The sequence below is a fragment of the Colias philodice genome, chromosome 7 (assembly GCF_061535455.1).
Source record: "Colias philodice isolate Cphi_HAF_F1 chromosome 7, ilColPhil1 Martin Lab GWU primary, whole genome shotgun sequence".
Classification (NCBI taxonomy): domain Eukaryota; kingdom Metazoa; phylum Arthropoda; class Insecta; order Lepidoptera; family Pieridae; genus Colias; species Colias philodice.
In genome coordinates, this window is record NC_143092.1 from 9,867,563 (window position 1) to 9,893,726 (window position 26,164).

The 26,164-nt window shown below is 33.5% G+C and overlaps 1 protein-coding gene and 1 non-coding gene across 2 annotated transcripts in view; one reads left to right on the top strand and one right to left on the bottom strand.

The window, feature by feature from the left end:
- The first annotated feature begins 775 nt into the window (after nucleotides 1-775).
- Nucleotides 776-847, top strand: TRNAD-GUC (transfer RNA aspartic acid (anticodon GUC)). Its single transcript has one exon. It is a non-coding gene; the product is annotated as a tRNA-Asp (tRNA).
- Nucleotides 848-8,017: 7,170 nt separating this feature from the next.
- The window catches only part of Brms1 (breast cancer metastasis-suppressor 1-like protein), an 85,230-nt gene continuing 67,083 nt past the window's right edge, over nucleotides 8,018-26,164 (bottom strand). The window contains exon 4 of the mRNA XM_089697667.1: nucleotides 8,018-8,346. Within this exon, the coding sequence (XP_089553793.1) occupies nucleotides 8,113-8,346 (234 nt within the window). The 3' untranslated portion in view covers nucleotides 8,018-8,112. The remainder of the gene's footprint in view (nucleotides 8,347-26,164) is intronic.

A 26,164-nucleotide genomic window follows, 5' to 3' on the forward strand; every position in this document is an offset into this window, starting at 1 on the left:
AGCAGTGCCCTGCAGGTTCACTCACGTCTACGCCATTACAACAGCCTTCCTGAGTAAATGGGAACAGCCCAAGGTAAAATATTTTTTCCATTACTACCAGTTTTTTTCTGAGATGAGCGTGTTCAGACAAACAAACAAAATCTTCAGCTTTATAAGTATTAATAGTACCTATGTAATTAGAAGGATTTTCAAAGGCAAGATTTAAGTAGTTTCATGATGCGCTACGCTTGAAAAACAATGACATAAGAAGGTTAATAAATAAAATACAGTAAAATGAATAATGTTGGTGCGAAACTTTTCTGGAAAATCCAAGGAGAATCTGGAGATCCATATTTTTAATTTAATATATTTGATTATTGTACACACACAAATTTCAGAATAAAATCTACTTAATTGGCTTAAGTTAAAATTTGATTATTAATATGAAATTAAATTGTTGCAGTTATTATTTTATTTATTTTTCTGTTAACACTGATTTCAAAGTGAAACGCATAATAAATTCCTGTATTCTTCTATGATTCATCTTGACAAATAACAAAGTTTTTGAACGGTTTTGTAAAAGTTTAATTTAATTAAAAACTTTGTGTTCGTGTTAATGAACTTTGAACTTATCATCTTATAAAAAGTATTGCTTATAAGTGCTTATAAGTTTTAAAACTTCCTGATAAAGTAGGTATATAATCAACCTATGATATGCATAATATTCAGCTCCGTGGACTTAAATTTCCATACGTTATATTTTGTACCAGAAGTTGTTTTCAACCCTTGACCCATATCCTCGGTAGTATAGTGGTGAGTATCCCCGCCTGTCACGCGGGAGACCGGGGTTCGATTCCCCGCCGGGGAGGATATTTTTTGCTTTAAATTTAAATACAAAAGAAATCGTCGTATTCAGTAAGAAATCGAGTTTATTAGGCTTAATTTTTTATGGATTCTTTTAATTATTCCTCTGATAAGGAATTGAGCATAACAGTATAACTACAACCGTATATTTAAACTGAACGTTTAAGTTTAAAATAATATACTTAGAACTCAGATGGAATCTTATAATGGTGAAAGTGGAAAATAATAAATAATAATTCTTTATCCATTTAAATCGTTTGTTAATTAAGGAAAAAAGTTGATAATAAAGTTCACTTAAAATTAGGATTTCGTTCTTCGTTTAGAACTTATCTATGACCGACATAAAAATTCTCTAAGTTCTTTAAGCTACTAAAAAAGGAAAATGTCACGGTTTAAATAAACTGCAGTTCTTAGTTTAACCACCGAACCGACCTATTTGCTTATTAAGAATATCATAATTTAACACCCGAAAATGGTGTTTTATCCTGAAAAACCCCATGCGAACTCGTACAATATTAGAATTACTAGATATTTCTAAGTCTTTAGCGGGTTATCTATAAGTACTACTCGACCAAGCCAACTAGACGCTCGGGTGGAATGCGGCCTCCCCGCCCGCTTACCGCCTCAGGTACCGCGTTCGCCTTAGTACGGTTCGCAGCATCGACGCATTCGTACGTTTCGCATCGCTAGTTATTTCTGTACTTTTTATTATTAATCGTTAAAGCTTGTTGTTGACTGTTAAGTTTTTCGTTGTTATTTGTTTAAGTTTTTACTGTGTTGTTATTCATAGACAGCCCTCGAAATGGGGAAAAATAAGACTATTCATAGCGGAGAGCGAACAGTGATATTATTAATATTTTTTTTTTGCTATCTGTACCCGAGACATGGGCGGGTGACGTCACAGTTGAAAAGGGTCTAGTTGGCTTGGTCGAGTAGTATATCTTATGTTTTTTTTTTTACGAAAAGAACAGCTGAAAGCTACTTCTATTTCTAAGAGTAAATATTTTTACTAGAAAATAATTTTTATTAAAACATTTCTTGAGTCGATTTGAAGAATGGAATAACAATTTTTAATTTTTAGTTAGTTCGATTCCCAGTCGAATCAAGTGAATTTTCTAAAATCTTAAGCCGGGTATCCACTTAGGTTCGCCGTGGATTGCGAACACTGTGCGCTCCGCGAACGTGAACGTGTACAGTGTACACACTTAGGCTGCAACATCAGTGCTCCTGTCGGAGCGCTAAATTCCGCGCTCCGGTCTCCAGTCGACACACGACAGACGGTCGGTGCAAACATGCCGCCTTCAGTATTAGTAGGAAGTGCAGCTTATATTTTGATACATTATATTATGATGGAATACAAACGACCTACTCGATTTTGGCAAGCTAATATATATATATGTATAAGGGAAGAAGAAATAATGAAATAATGCATATATTCATCATTTCATCGGACCACTCCATGTTCGCGAACTTAACAAACACACGCTCGCGTCCACGAACAAACTGCGCTCCCCTTTGAGTTCGCGCAAAAAACCGCTTCTGGAGCGCTCCGCCGTGCTCCGATCGCGTGCTCCAGTCGCGCTCCGCGATCACGACGTATCCATTATGTTTGGTTTGCGGAGCGGGCGCGTTCGCAAACCACGGCGAACCTAAGTGGATACCCGGCTTTAGAATACAGTTCTATTTCTTTTCAAAAATAAAGGAATGTTTCATTTTAGCAAAATTTTCTATCTCTAGTATTTCAAGAACTTTCCCTCCAGGGCCCATCGAAAATTTCCACACTGTATATAAGCTGTGTAGTTGTGTTCAGACTACAATATGAGGTCTTAATATTTACTTAAACGGTTGTTACTGAAAAACCAGTGTTACATATTTTTTGGCATCATTTATATAATGTTAACTTGTATTGTAACTAATTGTAAAATTTTTGTTTATCGTATTTTAGTTTTAGTACCTAAAAACACTAATCTATGTCTATGACTAAATTTAAATCTAATTTCATTTATTATTTATTTATTTAACAATTTTATGTACCATTACAAAATTTTCAATCATATAATATTAAGAGAAAAGGAAAACATTCATAGCACATAAGGCAACCTTATTGCTTATCAGCGATCTCTTCCAGGCTGCCCAAGGTTGCCTTAGTTGTGGTTTTACCTGTGTTTTATATCTTATGGTGGGTAATTCCCACTGAATACTAGCTACTATCTACACAACTACTGTATCATAATAAATAATAATATAAGTAATTATATTATGTGTGTTATAATATTATTGTTGTTATTATCTTTATCAACTTTATTGTTTTATAACCTACATTGATTTTAATCAGTACTGTAATTTAGATAAATACATTTTATTATATCATGATTCATGTATCGATAAACAGACATATGTTTACTTTTTAGCGTTCCGAACCTCAAAAGGAATCACTTTGTCTCATCTCACTTTGTTGTCTGTCTGTCTGTCAAGACCCTTTTTCTCAGGAACACGAGGAAGCTGAAATTTATATCGAATACTCAAATCTACGGTCCCTTCAAGCTTTGAAAAAATCAAACTTATAAGCCAACGCAATCAAAAGATCGAGAGACATTTATGCTATACGCAAATTTCGACATTCGCAAGAGAATCAAAACCTACAGGGTACTTTCCATGAACACAGCCTTGAAATTTGGTACAAAGTAACGTCTTATAACACAGATATGGGAATTATTACGAAAAACATGAATTTTTAATTACATTATATAAATAAAAAATAATTTGAATAATTTTAAACTTACAACCCTTTTACTCATGAACGCTTAGGTACATGTATAAAATTGATATTCACATCAAAAAGTCAGGTCTATAATATCTTTAAGGTATAATAAAATCAAACTTATAAGCCAGCGCAATCAAAAGATACAGCCTACAAACTATTACAAATTTCGACATTCGCAAGGGAATCGAAACCTACTGCCTACATTGTACTTCTCATGAACACAGAGTCTTGAAATTTGGTTAAAAGTAAATGTCTTATAGCACAGACAAAGAAAAATTCAGAATTACAATATAATAAAAAGTAAGTACCTATGTTTGTTCGGAGCCTTATTGATTATTATCCAGTAAAGCAGCTGACAATCTAGATGTCGTAAGGGGTCACTGAAAATCAGTGCTGAGGTATTATGCCTCAGGTATCCTCAGTGGCTTCCTTTTATAGCGCACGCAACCACACATAAATTAATATTTTTATTTATAATTTAAAATTCTATTGTTGTGTGTTTGAATATAAATGGTTTCTTTCTTTCTTCATGAGGTTTTACACTGTGTCGAAACTGCATGGAGCCATTAGTCGTAGTTCCATAGTAATTATAAAATCTATTTTATACATTGCATTGAATCTTTTGTATAAGTACATAGATCTTATTATCCATACTAATATTATAAATGCGAATGTAACTCTGTCTGTCTGTCTGTTACTCAATCACGCCTAAACTACTGAACCAATTTTCATGAAATTTGGTATGGATATATTTTGATACCCGAGAAAGGACATAGGCTACTTTTTATCCCGGGAAAATGACGCAATCCCGAAAATCCCACGGGAACGGGAACTATGCGGGTTTTTCTTTGACTGTGCGGGCGAAGCCGCGGGCGGAAACCTAGTATCATCACTACATAGTACATACATACATACACTACATAGTATAAAACAAAGTCGCTTTCCCTGTCCCTATGTCCCTATGTCCCTTTGTACGCTTAAATCTTTGAAACTACGCAACGGATTTTGATGCGGTTTTTTTTAATAGATAGAGTGATTCAAGAGGAAGGTTTATATGTATAATAACATCCATTAAATAGTGGAGAAGTACTGTTATTTTTGAGATTTCTAATGTGATGTCGTAAAAAATTATATTTTCTCCGCTTACATTGCAAACGCAGGCTAAACCCTACGAGTTTTATCAAAATAATGTACTAAGTATTATACACATTGAAAAGATCTAAAGAAAAGTCCGCGATGGTATATGTCTATCTCTTATGGATAACCCACAATAACTTTTTTTTGTCATTTACTTTTTACGACAAATAATGGCAAATTTTCGATGCGATTTTAACCAATACAGCATTAATCCTTAACAAATTAAATACCTTGAATACATTGTTCATTTAATATAGATCTATATGGCCCTTTACACCGTATGATTTAAGTGAATATTTTCGAAGATATTACAGATTTAAAAATTGCGGGACGTAGCGTTTGCGGCGGTACCGGCCGGCCGCCCGGCTATCTATTTTATACCCGTGAGAAGCCGGAGCGGGTCGCTATGTTTTTATATATAACGTTCACAGTTTTTCTGTAGTGTATTTAGTATCAGCATTGCACCCGTGCGAAGCCGGGGCGGGTCGCTAGTTTTATATAAAACGACCTCCTGCTTTTTATAGAACGGGATCTCCCCAAGGATAACCAGTAGATAAATGATACTATAGTCGCCCAGGAAATATTCTACGAACTACAAGGCAAGGGCAACTCATTGAATATTAGTAAAAAGTCGTACCTAACTACACATTTATATAAATAAATAAAAATCTATACTTTAATATTATAAAGCTGAAGAGTTTGTTTGTTTGTTTGAACGCGTTAATCTCAGGAACTACTGGTCCGAACTGAAAAATTCTTTCGGTGTTAGATAGCCCATTTATCGAGGAAGGCTATATAGGTAGGCTATAATATATTACCACGCTAAGACCAACAGGAGCGGAGCAATGCGTGTGAAACCGCGGGGCACAGCTAGTATTTAATAAGCATTTCTGAGCTAAATAGCTAAATGATTTTATATCAAATTTGGTATCATAGTTTTCATCCTGGATTAGTTATTGACACTCAGTATATTTTATTAAGTAAATTTATGTAGGTATAAAACCTGTTTCCAAGAATCTGAAACAAAACTTTGTCACTGTAAATATCGTCGTCAATAGAATTAAATGTATTGAAAATGTTGTATAAACTTTAATATTCAATCGGTGGGATTGAGGTCGCTTTACAGTTTGTTCTAATTTATATAAAAGTAGGGCTCCTTTATAATATCTACTAGCATACCGCCCGCGGCTTCGCCCGCTGTGTCTAAAACATAATAAATTATATACTAAAACCTTCCTCTTGAACTCTATCTATTTAAAAAAACCGCATCAAAATCCGTTGCGTAGTTTTAAAGATTTAAGCATACATAGGGACATAGGGACAGAAAAGGCGACTTTGTTTTATACTATGTAGTGATTTATTTTTTAGTCCTATTATTGTAGGAAGATGAAATTCGAATTTGTTTCAGTGATCGATTTTCATTCTCGAGAAATTAATTAATTAGTCCGAGTACCTATTGCCAAATTGTTAAAGTTGTTATTTTTTAATTGTAATCACTGTAAAAACGAGGAAAACCTTCTAAACAAATACCTACGTGCCCTATTTATGAAAATTTGAAAAAGATTTTCTAAGATAATAACTACTTCGTTCCACGGATTCCAACAAGAATTTATTCTTCAATCTTATATCAAAAGAACTATAGGTAATAAGTGTTAGTTGTTAATATACTATTAAAATTAAAAATAGAACCTAATTTACCCAAAGAATTATTTAGAAAATTTTATTTGAAACAAGACATGAAAAATAAAAATTGATTTTTTTTACTACAATCTCGCTTTTTATTTACCTAAGTACCTAATAATAAAAAAAAGTAGCCTCGACATCAAAAGTTCAAAGATAAACTGTATTTAAATTTATTCGTGAAAGTCAACAATCATTAAATAAACACAGTGATCAAAATTCAACCTATCTATATATCTAAGCTTCTTAAAACAATATTTATCTATGTTTTACCGAATCCTATTTTATCTATGCTAACATTAGAAATTAGAATAGGTACTTGTCCTTCCATCCCTGAATAACACCATATACCTAACACTATTCGTTCTTTCATAATGCTCAATTTTAATCTAAAATGGACTGCTAATTTTATAAAATATATTTTCAGATGAATGGGCGTTGAGCAAGCCTTATACTTACGTAATTCATGACGTATTCTCTGCATTCAAACATTATAATATGCTTATAACGTTAACGTTTCAAGTTTTGCGTCATGAATCGTATTTTTACTTTATTTTTATTCACAAATGGCTAATGTTCTTTTGACGTAGGTCGTACTTTTCTATTTTTATAATGTGAATGATAAATGGTATAGGAAGTCATGTTTCGCGTTATATTATTTGTATTTAGGACAGGGATATCTCAAAACATTATAATATAACTATAAACTATCCCCTCGTCCCAGCTTGATGCGAGATAAAAATAAAATTAAATATTGCAGGAAGTCACTCAAGAATTGTAACTTTTCATAGTGGTCAAGTAGTTACGCAGCTTATTCTATTCAAACAGACATACAATCAAATATTAGCATTGAATGAACTGCTTAGGATTTTACGTTACCTAATTATGATTCTATATAATATGATATACATATGTTTTAAAAATAGGTAAGTAGTTGAGCAAAAATATAACAAAGTAAAAACAGGTTCGATTTACCATACCTACCTACTTACTTTTTCTAAATCCTTCAGTTGCATCTTGGAGCGGCGCTGGTTCTTCTGCCTAGTTAAAATCTAATTATTTTATCATCTAGTTTTTTATTATCAGGGCAAGTGAAACCGCTTGCTGGTTATGCCCATATTTGATTCTTTCTATGTAATTTTTAATTTTCATACACTATTTTGTTATTTAAACTGATGCTAAGCGAAATATAGCAGGGATCATGAGTAGCAGAGTGATGAGTGGTCAGGTGAAAGGCGCAGGTTAGAATTCCGCCTCATCATCGAATTTTTCTATTCTTTCAAATATTTATAAGCATTTAAATGATTTTTCGATTAAATTGGTAGATATTAAAATATTTTTGAAATTAATAACTTATCTACTCATAAGAATGTATAATCTAGAAAGTATATGTATGTTTCAAAGATATATCAAAATTGATTAAATCGATTAACTTTGTGTACAGAATTTTACCCTAACTTCAACCCTATATTTCGAATCTATCTTACTACAGCCTAATTCCCATTTAGTCATTTATGTCTTAACCCAATGCTAATCTATAACGGCTAACCCATTATTACTATAAAGGTAGAAAATAAAACAACCTCATACACAAATAATTCTTTATTTCTGTCCAAATTATTTATAAGTTACGAAAAAACAACCACACAACCTCTCAAAATAAAACAACATTTTACACAAAATCTTAACTAATCAGCCCGTTCCAATAGTTTCCTGACAAGTCGCCAGTCCTCCATGATATCTGCGTCAGGTAGCATGTACACCACATAAGGGGGGGAGACGGTTACTTGCCTCTTCCTCCGTTTCCTGCCCCACTCTGCCCCACACGTCCAGAGGTCCACCGTGTGCCTTTCCTCTTCGATCTTGCGAATCTTCTCTAGGATCTCCTCTTTTAACATCTCGTAGGCTAGCCACTTTTCGCTCTGTGAACAAAGATAATTTGTATTATTTTAATGATAGAAATAATCGTTTATTTTTAGGGTTTGGATAGCCTCGATTCTCTTTGTGGGGTAGGGAGTGGATGCATTTATTTATTAATAACTTTATTCTGCTGGTAAGCAGAGAGAGATCTTTCAACCATCCCATACAAGACGTTAGACAAGTCAGTGAACCGTAGCTACCTTATAGCAAATTTACCGTTACCCTTGCCTCAACGTTAGTTTGAAATAAATCTGTCCTTTAAAACTGGGTCAAAATCGAGTTTAAATGACTAGGGTACATACAAACATACAAGTGAAGAACTAATATTTAATAAGCGTGGTAAAAAAAAACATTTAATTATACATATAATTAAAGCAAGATTATTCTCGTCGCCAACTATCTAGGGGTATAGAATTTTCAAACACACTCCTCGTTATGTTATCTTAGGGCCGATTTTTCAATCCTTGGTTAAAACTTATTCGTCGAATAATGTATAAAACTACCATTTAAAAACGTATTCTAATTTCCCGTATTTGACAGTTTACGTGACATTTTAATATTATCGTGTAATACTTATTGGACGGATAAGTTTTATCCAAGCATTGAAAAATCGGCCCTTATCTAAATAAACTTATCTATCAGTTAAGAGCTGGCGCACACGAGCAACTTTGTCTCCGCAACTATTTTGTCTCTCCCATCAATTTGTATGGGGAGTTGCGTCGCTACGTGCGCGTACTTTCATACTAGCCCATAGGTGGGAGAGACAAAATAGTTGCGGAGACAAAGTTGCTCGTGCGCGCACTGTCTAAAGTGACAAATACAAATACATACATACAAATACTTGACAAATACATATGAATGTACGTCAAATAATATCAAAAATATATATATAAATTATGTCCTAATAAGGTATGAGCTAAATTTCATCTATACTAATATTATAAAGCTGAAGAGTTTGTTTGTTTGAACGCGCTAATATCAGGAACTACTGGTCCGATTTGAAAAATTCTTTCGTCTTAAGATAGCCCATTTATCGAGGAAGGCTAGGTATATCAATACGCTAAGACCAACAGGAGCGCAGCCACGCGGGTGAAATCGTGAAGCGCAGCTAGTAAAAGATAAATATTATTTAATTTGCCGTTGCATTCTTCTTCTCTTAAAATTATTTTTAACTGCATTTTAAATAAAAATTTCTACAATACATGTAAATTGTAAACCATCATATTATATTATTTCAATCCACACAGGCCATATCAAGCTTGACCTCGCTTCTCAACGGAAGCGAACGATGTGCGCGCATCGCAAAATACATTATTACCTTTTTACGTTGATGTGAAAATTAATTGGTTCATTTTTTTACGCTGCATCTGTCATTCTATAATCTATATTGATTTACTAGTGATCCGCCCCGGCTTCGCCCGAGGTACCTACATGTTTAAACTATCCTATCTCTCAAGTTGGATCGAACTGCACATGGTGTGCGAATTTTATTATAATCGGTTAAGTGGTTTAGGAGTCCATTGAGAACAAACATTGTGACACGAGATTTATATATATTAAGATGTAGGTATATGTTTATTTTACAGAACTACCTAATGTTCAAATGCTTTAGAAATGAGCAAATTAAAAAAAAACGAATATCGTCTCGAGATCGAATTCTTTCGTATGTTAGGTACTTATTATGAAAAAGATGATAATATTTACTTTGGGAATTAACACATTAGCCAAAATAGGGCATATAAATCAATATCAGCTCACGTTATCACTACATAGTATAAAACAAAGTCGCTTTCTCTGTTCCTATGTCCCTATGTATGCTTAAAATTTAAATCTTTAAAACTACGCAACGGATTTTGATGCGGTTTTTTTAAATAGATAGAGTGATTAACGAGGAAGGTTTTAGTATATAATTTATTATGTTTTAGATAAAGCGGGCGAAGCAGCGGGCGGAAAGCTAGTTACTACATAATACTGAATTTTTAAAATTACAACACATGTTTTCATTGTTAAAACAAATAAGTTAAACAAACATCCTTTGAATTTGGTGAAAAGATAAACTGTACTAATCTACGCATGTCTTTTTACAAAGATTCAAATTTCATGGCACGGCAAAGTCTGCAACTTGCGTCTACTTAGCGGTTTACACGATTCGTACGGCGCGAACCTACCCCACAAATTGCTTTTTTGTGAAATAAATGCTTTTTGGATGTTTACGCCATGCATGAAATGAATGACATGCAAACTACATGTTCGTTTAAGGGCCGATTTTTCAATGCAACATAAGTTTTATTGGATAAAACCATAAAACTTATTCGTCGAATAATGTATAAAACTACCATTTTAAAAACATATTCTAAGAGCGTATACGCACTATGCGGGTAGCCGCATTGCGGGTAGCCGTCCGGCTGACCGCAATCACAATTATGTATGTAATATTCATTTCTATGCGCACTGCGATGCGGCTACCGCAGACCGCACAGTGCGCATAGAAATGAATATTACGTACATAATTGTGATTGCGGTCAGCCGGACGGCTACCCGCAATGCGGCTACCCGCATAGTGCGGATACGCTCTAATTGCCCGTATATTTTGACAGTTTACGTGACATTTTAATATTATCTTGTAATACCTGTGTGGAATAAAAAGCTTTGTGTTCACGCACTATACTTAAATGGCGCGAACTGTATACAATACTAGCGGTCCGCCCCGGCTTCGCCCGTGGTACATAATATTTACGTTTTCTACATAAGAACCATCCTCGTACTTCAAGGAATATAATAAAAAAAGAATTATTGAAATCGGTTCAGCCGTTCTCGAGTTATGCGCTTACCAACAAATTTTGCGATTCATTTTTATATATAAGAAGATTATATGCATGATTTTATTTTATTTGGTCACTCATGCATTATGAGGACATGCATGTTAACGCATTTCATGCTTTCATTAGCGTTTAGGGACTGTAATATTATCTACTAGATTTCCGCCCGCGGCTTCGCTTTCGTTTTCAAAGGAAAACCCGCATATTTCCCGTTCCCGTGGGATTTCCGGGATAAAACCTATCCTATGTGTTAATCCAAGTTACCCTCTATATGTGTGCTAAATTTCATTGTAATCGGTTCAGTAGTTTTTACGTGAAAGAGTAACAAACATCCATACATCCATACAAACTTTCGCCTTTATAATAGTATTAAGAAAGATTAAGATTAAGATATTAAGATTAAGATGTATAACGGCCAACGTGACAAAAATTGTATTAATTGGAGTAATTACTAATTTGTGAGGTTTTAAAATGTAAATTGATTACTAGTGTAGTTTCGAATTCTTATACTATGTTGCTTCAATAAGACTGTCGCGTCCGCGTCGGTGGGATTTAGAATTTTCTGTATTATTTTTCAACTACTTATACGAAAAAAATATGCCTTTCTAACAATCAATTCAGATGTTTTATTAAAAAAAACAAACAATTTTGTGATATTGTTCTTTTTTTTCTGCTTTGTCCATTAATGTTTGCTCAATGAAGTGTAATAAATAAATAAATAAACAATTCTCTATTCACTAATAGATCAAGAGCCCACGACGGCCAGACTTTCCTTTCTTTCGGAAAGTTGAAAGTTTCTCTGTATATGTCTCCTATACAGATAAGAACGACCAGCGACTATCAAGTTTGGGTTGTGGTTACTTTGGCAGGAAACAGGTAGTGAAGGTGTATAAAATAGTACCTAACTTTCATTATAGTTTAAAAGCTAAATTTTATATATGTTACTTGGGGACCTATAAAAAGACATTACCTTAAGAGCCAGACAGTTTTCATGGTTCTTACATCTAGCCAGACACATTTAAAAAATAACTAACATATCATCAAATTCACATAACTACCTAAAAGCGTAACAAATATGAAATAACCCACTAAAACATTAGTTAACTATAATTATTAAAAAAATAAAAGTATAATATATAATAAATAAAGTTATTACTTATCTTTTACTTAGACTTATGTTGATGGAATTTCACGTATCTCGATGACACAATAAAAAAGTCATCGGGATACGTGAAATTCCATCAACATAAGTCTAAGTAAAAGATAAGTAATAACTTTATTTATTATATATTATACTTTTATTTTTTTAATAATTATAGTTAACTAATGTTTTTAGTGGGTTATTTCATATTTGTTACGCTTTTAGGTAGTTATGTGAATTTGATGATATGTTAGTTATTTTTTAAATGCGTCTGGCTAGATGTAAGAACCATGAAAACTGTCTGGCTCTTAAGGTAATGTCTTTTTATAGGTCCCCAAGTAACATATATAAAATTTAGCTTTTAAACTATAATGAAAGTTAGGTACTATTTTATACACCTTCACTACCTGTTTCCTGCCAAAGTAACCACAACCCAAACTTGATAGTCGCTGGTCGTTCTTATCTGTATAGGAGACATATACAGAGAAACTTTCAACTTTCCGAAAGAAAGGAAAGTCTGGCCGTCGTGGGCTCTTATATTATAAGTCTTCTGATGTTTAATACTCGTTATTGTGTCACACTAAATTTATATTATAGGTAGTATCTATTAAATAAGCTTTTTTCTCCGCGTCATAATATCTTACTTATACTGGAAAATATATGTATGTACTTATTATACAAAACAATTTATTTATTTATTTTTACACTTTATTGTACAATACCAGTAATAAAAAACATATATAATTTAACATAGAGAACATGAATATGGTAAGTGCACAATTGGCGGCCTTATTGCTTAAAGCAATCTCTTCCAGGCAACCGTAAAAATAAAGGACTGTATGTACGATGCTGGTTAAACGCGAAGGCGCAATCAAAAAGAAAAAAATAAAAATAAAATCAAGGTTAAGAAAACAATATTATTTAAGGAAGTGAAATAAAAAGTCAATATTTTACAAAAATGTACTTTTTATTATTTAAAAATTAAAATTGTAAGTTATTCAGCCTGTTCAGAATTAACTTCAAGAGTCTGAAGTTTTATCATCATCTCGTAAATCTATTTCGGTTCCTTTTACTGACGGTCCTGCTTCGAGAGGATCGTGATCGTGAGAATCCATCGTGAAGTCATGTTCTTCTATCGTAACTTCCGTTATCTCTTCTACCTTGACATCAGATTGTTCAAAGTTGGCTATCATGTGTTTCTCTACCTCGACATTAGATGGTTTAAAGTTGGCTATCCCGTCTTTTTCAACCTCGACATTAGATGGTTTTAAGTTGGCTATCTTGTCTTTCATTTGTTTAAGCATAGATATATCTGCAGAAGAATACCCGTTTTCTTCAGCCCACTGTATACAGAGATCGAAGTTCTTTTTCGCACGGAGAGGCCTCAAATCTTCTTTCTTGTCTGAATAATTTATATCTTCTGTTTCTTCTATTCCATCTAAGTCAATTGTTAAGGCATAGGCTGCAATGTCAGCGCAACGTAGATATTGGGTACCATTCTTGTTCTCGTAAATACCCATGTACCATGTCCTTAAATTTTCGATTGAAATACCGAGTCGAAATATAAATTGTTCTAAAAACTCATCTGTCGAAGAATCATCAGTGTCTGCAATGTACACGCGCGAAGTTGTTTGCACGTTTTGTCCCCACGAACGGACAACATGCTCCGGCATGGTATTCCAGCAATCGGCTAAAAGAAATGCCATGTCTCTGTAATTAAATTTCAGCGTGAAATCTTGCCTTGTAACACTAGAAGAAGCCATTCGTAAAAAGTTATTCTTGTATTCTCTTTTGATATAATCAAAAGTAGCACGGCCATAATCATAATTATCTTCGTAAGGTAAAACCAATGTGATGATGGAATCGTCTTCAGTTCTAAGTTCCTTATGGTGAGGGTGAGCACACGACGAATCTATGAGCAGTACGGCTTTTTCCGGCAACCCTTGTTCTCTAAGGGACAGTTTTACTTCGGGAACGAAGCATTCAAAGAACCATTTCTTGAATAAACGTCTGTTTATGTAAGCGTCTCTCTGTGAAAAATAATGTATTGGTAGTTCAATGTCCTTCAAGGATTTTGGATCTTTATATTTACCAATAACAAGCGGAGCTAATCTATGCTGTCCAGTGATATTTGTACATAGTAAAAAGGTAATTCTATTAAACACATATAATTTCTCAGAATTTTTTGCCGGAAGGCGCCAATAAAGCCCAGATTCGTCGGCCATGTAAACCTGCATCGGAGACAATAATTTTAAATCTTTCATTAAATCATCAAATGAAGTATCGTTCAGTCTCCAAAGTCCAGTTTTGTTATCATTGTTAAATTCACTTATAGTACCGTATCGCTCTTCAAACTTCTCCAGAAAATTTATTTTGTTTACATCGGACACGATTTTAAGGGTCGCGTTGAATTTAATGCCCATGACACGCACGTCGTTCTCGGTTAGGACACAATTCGGTTTCATTTTAGCCATCTGCAGCAGCCAAGAATACACTGCCTCTAGAAGCGGTTCGATATTATGATCTTCCTCGGCTTTCATTGCGTTGCAATATTAAAATGTACTATTAAATAAGCGCGCAATGAAATTTACACGCAAATAATAAAGATAGACGCTGTCAGTTGTGTGATCGTGTCACCTCGTCTGGCACTCTGGCCGCCATTCAACGAACAACTCGCGACCCCAATGAAAGAGAGCGCGCTACTGTTAGAGAGAGAAACCAAACAACGACCTTGAAGGCATCGCGCGCAACAACTTGATATTTTTTCGATGATATGATACCTAGTATTGTTGAAATATTGGAGCTATTTAATTACCTGTACTAATAATTAAAAAGGGTTTCAATAAAGTCAATATATTTCTTATCAAAATAACCTAAAATTACATAATATTAATTAGAATTATTACAAACCCCTCGATTTAAACTTAAATTATGAGCAAATAAAATACGTAGTTTAAAAAAACTAAAAAACACGCTTTTCATAGAAAACCGAACTAAAAAATAGAAAATTTTATAATTATTGTATTGTCATCGGTCCTCAATAAATCTACAAAGTTTGAACGAAATCTGGCCGTTTAAAGTGGGTCAAAATCGCGCCCAAAGAAGTCGGTTACAAACATACAGGTGAAGCTAATATAAAGCGTGTAAAAAAAGATTACATTCTCAAATACCTAGGTAATTTTACTAATTAATAATAATGGCAAAATTTTAATTATTTAAACTTCATTCATTACTATATTTTAAACTTCACTATTATAATATAGACCGTATGTACCAATTAAACGAATTACATGGTAGTACTTAAATAGTTACCTACATAGTACATAGATTTAAGGAAGATACCTATAAGTATATAGACTTTAGAAATAATATAGGTACATCAATATATTTTATAATGTACAATAATTGAATATTAGGTACATAGATATATTCATTTATTAAAGAATATAGGTAATACTTAACTATTACAATATTTTTTTTAATGTTTGTATTTAAGTAAAAGTATTTTATTGGAATGAAATATAATTATGACTTTATTAATTTACTAGCGGTCCGCCCCGGCTTCGCCCGTGGTACATGTTTACGTTTTCTCTACATAAGAACCATCCTCGTACTTCAAGGAATATAATAAAAAAAGAATTATCGAAATCGGTTCAGCCGTTCTCGAGTTATGCGCTTACCAACACATTTTGCTATTCATTTTTATATATAAGAAGAAGACAAGATAACACTAGCTAACCGCCTTAAACCTAATAAATTATATATGTACTAAAACCTTTCTCTTGAATCACTCTATAGTCTATTTATTAAAAAAAAACCGCATCAAAATCCATTGCGTAGTTTTAAATATTTAAGCATACAAATGGACATAGGGACAGAGAAAGCTACTTTGTTTTAAATACTACCTATGTAGTTAGTGATTACTGATTACTTATTTGCATAAAAATCGCAAATAAAGTTTATAAGTACCTACTTACCTAAGTATTCGGTTTCTATTCATAAACATTTATCAAATACATAGATAATTTCAAAAGTTCGATTTGGAAGTTATTTACTTTTAAAAATCTTGTGTTCTTCAACGAAGAAAAATAATTAAATATTTAACTACTTATATCCTTTTTTCTCATTTCGCACATTATGCATTAGGAATAATTTTTACAGTCTGGTTTTTTAGAAGTAGGTATAAAAAAATTAATACTTATTAATTATTATATAGTTATGTTATACTAGATTTCCGCCCGTGGCTTCGCCCGCGTTTGCAAAGGAAAACCCGCATAGTTCCCGTTACCGTGGGATTTCCGGAATAAAAACTATCCTATGTGTTAATCCAAGTTACCCTCTATATGTGTGCTAAATTTCATTGTAATCGGTTCAGTAGTTTTTACGTGAAAGAGTAACAAACATCCATACATCCATACATCCTTACAAACTTTCGCCTTTATAATAGTATTAAGATTAAGATTAAGATTAGTTTTTCGCACGCAAAACAAATCCCCAAGGGAATGAGATGTTTTAAAGATAGTAAAAAATAGCATATTCAATATACATATCACTCTATTCTCTTAACTCGTTTTGACGTGGACGAAAGAAAGACAAATAAACACATTTCGCATTTAGAGCTATATAGGTACTAGTTATTATTCTGTGATATTAGTAAGGATTTTGTTAGTGAGCATGGTGTAAAAACTTTAAAGAAAACCCCATAAATAACATCATATTTTTTATTAAAACTTGCAATACAAACACTAACCTATATTTTATAGTGGAGCCAATTTAATAGGCAACATTTGACGTCTATCAATTTTATCTTCGAAGAGAGGTAACCTGCTTAAAATCATCGATTAAAGTGAATTACTTAATCGATACCGACTTGAAACATTAATAATTGTCAATGTGACTTGAAACATGTAAATTTTAATCATCAGACAAGTCCATATCCCAGTAATATATTTTCTTTCGTAAATTTAAGGAATATCTAATAAGAAAAATATATACATAATTAAAAAATGCGTTTATTCAGTTTTAATTCATAGTTAACTAGCTTTCTGCCCGCGGCTTCGCCCGCGTTTTCAAAGAAAAACCCGTTCCCGTAGGATTTCCGGGATAAAATCTATCCTATGTCCTTTCTCGGGTATTAAAATATCTCTATACCAAATTTCATGCAAATTGGTTCAGTAGTTAAGGCGTGATTGAGTAACAGACAGACAGACAGAGTTACTTTCGCATTTATAATATTGTAGTATGGATTAAAAGAACAATAAATAAAATTCTGTTTTATTATAAAACCAACGAATTTATTAATTTATGGTGATATTTATACACAAGTAGGTAATCATTACATTCGATTTTTAAAGTAACGTCTCTGGTATTTAAAAAGGAAAAAGGTTAATTGTCACAATATTGCAGCGACGTCAGTTCTTTAAATCAGAAATTGTTTATTATGTTTAGAATGGTTAATTAATTAAATTAAATCTTAAAATTACTTGTATCGGTCAATATTATTATTTTATTTTATTATAAATATGTAATCGCAGTTGAAAAAAGTTAAACAAATGTGCAGTTCTAACAAAACGAAATAATATATTATACTATGCCGTCGTTACTAGGTTACGTTGTTGAATTTTGTTGAACTGTCAAATGTTGCCTAAAATGACTCTACTATAACTGCCTCTTCTGTTTTAATTCGTTTCAATTTACTCTGTCCGTCTGGGGTTTTCAAAATGTTAAATAGTTTCGACAGCGATTCTTCACCTGCCTCTGCTGGTTTACTTCGTTTCAATTTACTATTTGATGGGGTTTTCAAAATATCATATCTCATCCGGCGCAAGAGGGCTATCTCCGAACATAAGAATTTCTTCTCTTCCGCCCAGCGTATGCAATACTCAATACCTTTTAACGCTTGGCCCAGTTCTACTTTCGGCTTCGAATCAACAGCGCCAACATCGCCCTCCTCTAAGTAAAGCAACGGAGCAGTGTCCGCGATCTCTTCCTCCGAGAAAAACTGAGATCCATTATATTCCTCGCCCTCTCCTTCATACCAGGTTGTGATATAATCCGCGCTGACGTCGAACCTTTCACAAATTTGTCCTATCATGCCGTACGCCAGTGCGTAGGACGGATTGTAATCCATCGGTTTGCCATTATTTAAATTTATATTATCAAATGCCGATAATATATGAGACGCTGGAACCGCCTTCCAACTGTCCAACAGGAGGGAAGCCATATCTTTGAGATTAAAATTGCTAAGGTCCTCGATAGACTCGCGCTGTAATATCATGCGCAGAATACTATCCTTGTAATTCTTTTTAATAGAGTTCAAAACGATTTGTGTCGATAGCCTCTCGTGAGAATTGTTTGGCAACAATAAAGATGGGAAATTATCATCACTATTTAAACAAATTGTTGACGGATGGCAAGCTGCAGGAAAGAGAAGCAGCAGGGCCGTCTGTGGCATGTCCTGTTCCCTCAAGTACTCCTTGACTTCAGGGAGGAAACATTCAAAAAACCATTTCTTGAACAGGCGTCTGGTAATCCAACCCGATCTATGGCTGTAATAATGTATAGGTAAATCGATGTTTTCGAGCTCTTTGGGGTTTTTTACTTTTCCAATTACCAACGGTTTCAATTTATGTGTTCCAGTGACGTTGGCGCAAGTTAGAAACGTGATCATTTCTGGTTTTCCCGAAGAATTGTTGATCTTCCAATAGAGCCCAGCCTCGTCAACTATAAATACTTGAGCGGGACAGAGGTGTCTTCTGTTTATATACGACATTAAACGATTATTAAAACTCTGCAAGGCCACTACAGAAGGTTTAACAATAATCCCGACGTAGTGCAGGTTGTATCGAGCTTTCAATTCATTCAACCAAACAGGAATGACTTTGATGGGTTTCTTGGGTTTAAACTTTTCGATGAAAACATTCAGGGCGTTCAAGACGTCCGCGTAACGGAACTGTTTTTCGTTACACATATACACATTATACGATTGTAAGATCCAGCTGCAAAGGCATTCTTCGATGAGTCGTTGGTTCTGGTCCATTTCAGTGTCTGGGGACGGCATATCTGAAAATATAACTTCATAGATAACTGTGTGATATACTCGTAACTTAAAAATACGTATTTATTGTTTATACATACGACAACGAAGCGTAAATTACGCGCTCAGTTGAAATAGTTCGACTGACGGGAGCGGAGCAGCGACGAGACGAGCGTGGCTCCCTTGCGTCGCTCCCCTCCGTTCGCGGCACCGCGTCACGAACGAACGAGACAGCGCTATCATTGAACGAGATAGCTGTGGCGCGCGTCTAAAAATAGAACCGGCTGAGCGACTGATCGCATCTATTCCATCTTAAATATAAAATTATTTGTTTTATTTAACTTAAAAATATGAAAAAATATTGTTTAAAAAAGAAAAAAACTATAAGAAAATGCATAATACTTAAATAACTTATAAGTAATACCTTTGAAAGTCATAATTTATATATTTATATTTTATCTTTAAATTAAAATAAATACCTATCGGCTATAGATCCCTGTTTGAAAGCTACAGCCTTCACACAACAAAAAAAAACCTGCTAGGAAACGGCGTATTTAGACAAGAGTTAACGGAATTTAAGACTGATGCAAAATGAAACCCTTGTAAGTACCTACATAATATCTGCAGGTATATTTTAACATTTTTAATTCTTCGAAGTACCCCATATGAAAAAGGGGCTGGTCACTGTTATTTTTATTTATATAATACTAGCGGTCTGCCCCGGCTACGCCCGTGATACATATTTCGCAATAAAAAGTAGCCTATGTCCTTTCTCGGGTATCAAAATATCTCCATACCAAATTTCGTGCAAATTGGTTCAGTAGTTTAGGCGTGATTGAGTAACAGACAGACAGACAGAGTTACTTTCGCATTTATAATATTAGTATGGATTATATAATATATTGATACTACTTTCAGTATACTTTGTCTTATTTTACTTACAAATTATATTTTTATGATTATGTATTGTTATTGAACCAAATGAGAAATGCTATACGCTGTATATCTAACTGCAGATGATGTAACGAAACTGGTTGAAGTTTTTATAATACAAATCTAAATAAAATTGGAACAAGGGAATTGTGTTCCTTTAAAAAATCAAAGCTATAAAATGCAGTTCCATCTAATAAATAACAGCTACAACCTACAAGCGAAGCAAATCCCTACTAATATTATAAATGCGAAAGTAACTCTGTCTGTCTGTCTGTCTGTTACGCTTTCCCGCTTAAACCTCTCAACCGATTTCGATGAAATTTGGCACAGACAATCTTTAGACGGCTACCTTTTATCAAAACACCACGCGGGCAAAGCCGCAGGCGGAAGCTAGTTACCTATAAATTATTTAACGCAGAGAACTTTATATAAATCTGATGCACAATAAGAATTTTATATACTTAAGTACATATAGATATATCTAAGGCAAGAATACATTAATAATTTATTATTCATACATTATTCTAATAGCTATATACTTTATACTATAGGTTCTTATGGAGAGAAAACGTAAACATGTACCTACCACGGGCGAAGCCGGAGACATATAGACACATAGAGACAAAATTACAATGGTATTATATCATTTACGGCCGATTTTTCAATCCCTTTAAAACTTATCCGTCCAATAAAGTATAACACGATAATATTAAAATGTCACCTGTAAACTGTCAATTGCGGGCAATAAGAATACATTTTGAAATGGTAGTTTTATACGTTATTCGACGAATAAGTTTTATCCAAGGATTGAAAAATTAGCCCTTAATAACATCAAAATATAAATCTTGCCACTTTCATACCTAAAAGGACCTTTAAATGAACATAATTTCAGCTTGTTACCTACTAATTGTTGCGCTTAAAAAAGCTCATTTGTACATATTTTTGACAATTGCCATCTATCAATTAAACAAAATGGCCGTGAAGGTAATCTTGTTCATAATATTTCTCATCAGAAGTTACGAACAATTTTGTCCATAGAGATTTACGAAGCAAGAAGGTTATGTAACGAAATTATTTTAAACCCTAAATATTATAATATAGAATTGTGAGAAAATAAGTTCAGTAATGATCATATTATTATTTTTATTATTTACAACAATTTATTGGCAGATCCTGTTTGTCTGAACAGGTACATTCTAGGGAAGCTGCACGCTCCATCTTAGGCCACATCTCAGCTTACCATCAGGCGAGTTCGTGGTCAAGCGCTCCCCTATCGCAGCGTACAAAAAAAAAGTGTAAATTATTACTATTAGGTACTGAAGACTCAGAAGTAACAAATAATCTACTACCTGTTTACTTATCTCACTCAGTTTTATGACTTTATGATAACGTTACAGATAATTATTTACTCAGTATTTTAATATTTTTAATTCTGTATTTTTATTTATCTAATGTAAATAATTTTATTGTTAATTTATTATGTGGCAAAAAATTGTGTTTTTTGAAAATAAAAAATAAATATTATGTAAATAATGTCTCTGGACAATATTCCAGAGGTGGCGCGAACACCCTGTGATGGCGGGTGCATTTAAAAAAAAAAGTTACAGATAGCCTATTAAACAATAATTAGACGTTTATTTTCGTATTATGGTTTTCATCTTTTTATTATTCAGCTTTGGCCAAGTTATGTTTCAATGCAGTTAATGCAATGAGGATGAAAGTAGGTGAGCTGAGAGGGTCGAACAAAGAACACAATATCAGTTTTTATTTAAAGAAGAAAAATGAGCAATCAATGGACAAAGAAAATCTTTATTTATAAAAATGTGACCCGTTGTCCTTGGTCACGGCATCACACGTGAAAGGGTGGACCGATTTCGATAATTTTTTTATAATATTCCTTGAAGTACGAGGATGGTTCTTATGAAGAGAAAACGTAAACATGTACCACGGGCGAAGCCGGGGCGGATCGCTAGTGTTTAATACAAATTTCTGTGTCCCTTCGTCCAGCATACTCACCATGGAATCCTGATATTTCATGAATGTCAAAAAACTGTTCTGAAATAGTGCTAAATAGTGCCCAAAGGAAAAAAATAGTGCTCTTGTACTTGCGAAGTTATAGCCATAGTTCGATGAGTATGCTGGACGAAGGTTTCGCCCAGCATACTCACCTCCGTCCGGAGAATCTGTATACGCTTCAAACATAATTCATACTTCAAAAAATAGTTCCCAAATAGTGCCAAACGGTGCCCAAAAAGAAAAAACAGTGCTCGAATAACTTCGGAGTTATAGGCTTCGTTCAGTGAGTATGCTGGGCGTAGGTTCTACGCCCAGCATACTCACCTCAGTGCGCGAATATCGAACGAGCTATAGGTATAATTTACGTCTCAAAAAATTGTGCTTGAAATAGTGCCCAATATCAGTCCAATTTTTGCTTGACTTTTGACTTAGAAAACCATTAAATTTTAATGTAAACTTCTACATACTAACGTAAAATGGGGTACAGTCGTCGACACATGTTTTTGGACAAAAATATTAAACTTTCTAATTGTAGACTTCATGTTATTGGAAATAATTATGGTATTTTCTCACATGTCAAAAACTTTCGATTAAATGCATTATTATATATTTTATAAATAATAATAAATGAATGAAACTTTAAGCGTAAATGAAGTCTATTACTTCATTGCATTGTGTGTTTGTCTGAATAAAAACAGTCATTTGCAGCCAATAAAATTAATATCTTGAAAAATTGTAAAAAGGAAATTATACAGTTTCTTTTTGTATATATGTTTGGTTTTGCAACCCACTATGTAGTCAAACTCAAAAGCCGGCGTTATTATAATGATGTGCGACGAAGTAAACAAACAAAGAAACTGAGAAGCGCTTGTTCGTTTCGATTGCTTTGTGACACAAAATGGACCCTTATCACCTTCAAAATACAGATCAGTCTTGTCTAATAATCGTAAGATGTTAGGGCAGCGCCATCTAGTATTTAAACATAAACATATTCATTTGCGTCGCGGGCGCCGCGCGTCGTAAGCCCCATACCTATTGACCGTACGTGCATCCATTACTGCCACACTATATTGAACTTTATCACATGAGGAATACAGGTCAATTCCGTAAACGTTGTGGTACCGTCCTTGATCCGGAAAATGATTATTCTGAATAATTTTGTCAGTTGTAATGTAAGCATTAATAACAGCAACTTTATTTTTCATGCATGATTTACTTCATTTGATATCTTAATCCTTCAAGCGCCGTGATCTAGACAAAATATATAAAATCATTATTCCTAGCTACCGGGGTCCCATGCGACGCGCGAAGGCTTAATCATATTATTATAAAGTATTATTAAAATAATGTGTAATTAATAATATTGCGATTCTAAAGTAAATACTCCCTTACATAGACAATTAATAATTTACACAAGACAAAAATTGTTAGAAAGAAAGTTAATAATATTGTATTCGACTGTACTCAATGTAATGTATGTAGAAGTTTACAATCAAATTTAATGGTTTTCTAGGTCAAAAGTCAAGCAAAAATTGGACTGATATTGGGCACTATTTCAAGCACAATTTTTTGAGACGTAAATTGTACCTATAGCTCGTTCGATATTCGCGCACTGAGGTGAGTATGCTGGGCGTAGAACCTACGCCCAGCATACTCACTGAACGAAGCCTGTAACTCCGAAGTTATTCGAGCACTGTTTTTTCTTTTTGGGCACCGTTTGGCACTATTTGGGAACTATTTTTTGAAGTATGAATTATGTTTGAAGCGTATACAGATTCTCCGGACGGAGGTGAGTATGCTGGGCGAAACCTTCGTCCAGCATACTCATCGAACTATGGCTATAACTTCGCAAGTACAAGAGCACTATTTTTTTCCTTTGGGCACTATTTAGCACTATTTCAGAACAGTTTTTTGACATTCATGAAATATCAGGATTCCATGGTGAGTATGCTGGACGAAGGGACACAAATTTCTTGTCTCTAACTCTTCTCTGAATAAACTGCTTTCCAAACCGGTGATGAATGGTAAAACTATGTAATGATTCAAAAGTGCTTCTTTTAAATAATAGATACATATTTAACCACTTATAATTGTAACTAGCTGTGCCCCGCGGTTTAACACGCATTGCTCCGGTCCTTTTGGTCTTAACGAAATGACAAATGGGCTATCTAACACAGAAAGAATTTTTGAAATCGGACCAGTAGTTCCTGAGATTAGCACGTTCAAACAAACAAACTTTTTAGCGTTATAATATTAGATAGATTACCAATTTGTGGATGCTCCTACAAAGTACAAACCCATCTTGAACCCTCATCCCATTTCAATAAGCTATTTAATTTCCATATTTACGATGAAGTTAAAAGTAAGGGTGAATGTTTATTCGTGGTAAATGTACCTAAATACTCGTATTTATGGCAATTTGTTGAGCAACAATTGATCATCAATGTTGCTAAAAACTGTAGTGTTGTCGGACAAGGCCTAAACAACTTATGTATGTACTATTCACATATGTAATTAGCTTTAAGGTACTTTCTACAAAAAAATTATGATTCTAATTGTCTATCCACTCATACAGAATTAAGTTCTTTTTTTAGCACAAAAAAGAAGGGCTTACTCATTATTTTAACATTCTTTTACATGAATACATAATTGGTACTTATTTTCTAAACATACTCGCACAATATTAAACCTATAGAAGGTATATGACGTCACCAATAAACCGAATGACGTCACAACCTTCGAGAATATCCTCTGACTCACGATCCATTGAATCATTCGAATTGGAGTCATACAAGTTTAGTGTCAATACTTTTTCATGAGAATTTATTTCGAAGAAATGATTTTGATAAGAACGTACACGAGGAAGGAAAAAACATTAAATAAGCATTCTTTTAAAGTGTATTAATATGTAATTCACATCAGATTTATGTACTGTAATCTTACGTAATTAGTATTTGTTAATCAGTATATTTTACCTTTATTTACAAATAGCGGTCCGCCCAGGCTTCGCCCGTGGTACATATTTCGCAATAAAAGGTAGCCTATGTTCTTTCTCAGGGTCTAAAGATTGTCTGTGCCAAATTTCATCAAAATCGGTCTAGTAGTTTATACGTGAATAGTGAATACCATACATACATACAAACCTTTCCTCTTTATAATATTAGTATAGATGAAAAGTAATTCGAACAATAATTTTTAATTCCTTATATTGTGCAAATGTAAATCATAATAGCAATATGTAAACTACTTATAAAAATATATAATGTGTTTTGAGTAGGTACTTACCTATCCCATCTAAAGTAGAAAAGCACGTAATTGAAGAGATAAAATAAAATAATTTACGAACTGAACCCGAAACTCCGAACACAAAACCCAATGAATTAACCACTGCGCAATAAGGTATAAAATCAATATAAAATATGAAAGTCAATATATCAATAATACATATTAATAAACACGAAATTCGTAGCACCTTGAGAGCTACGCGGCTACGGGTTACGATGCGTAAATATGTTTTTTGATATTTAGTATTATAATTTATTTGATCTTCTTGGCTCAGTGGTAAGCGTACAAGCATTTGTACCGTATTTACTAAGTTCTATTCCCGACAGACACATGAGATGATTATGCAATCCATCTTGTGTTTGACTTTATTTTATAAATGTTAAAATAATTTAAAGATAGTGATGTGAGTTTGATTGACATTTAAAGATAATAAATTGCACTCTATCGAAAGGTAAACAGAATATTAGTTGAATTCTCTACATTAGTTTAAATTAAAATTTAAATATTCGAAACCACAGAATTGCTATATTTTTTTTTTAATTATTACCAATTTAAAAGTAGTCGAATTTAAGTTTGATTTCAGTTATGTA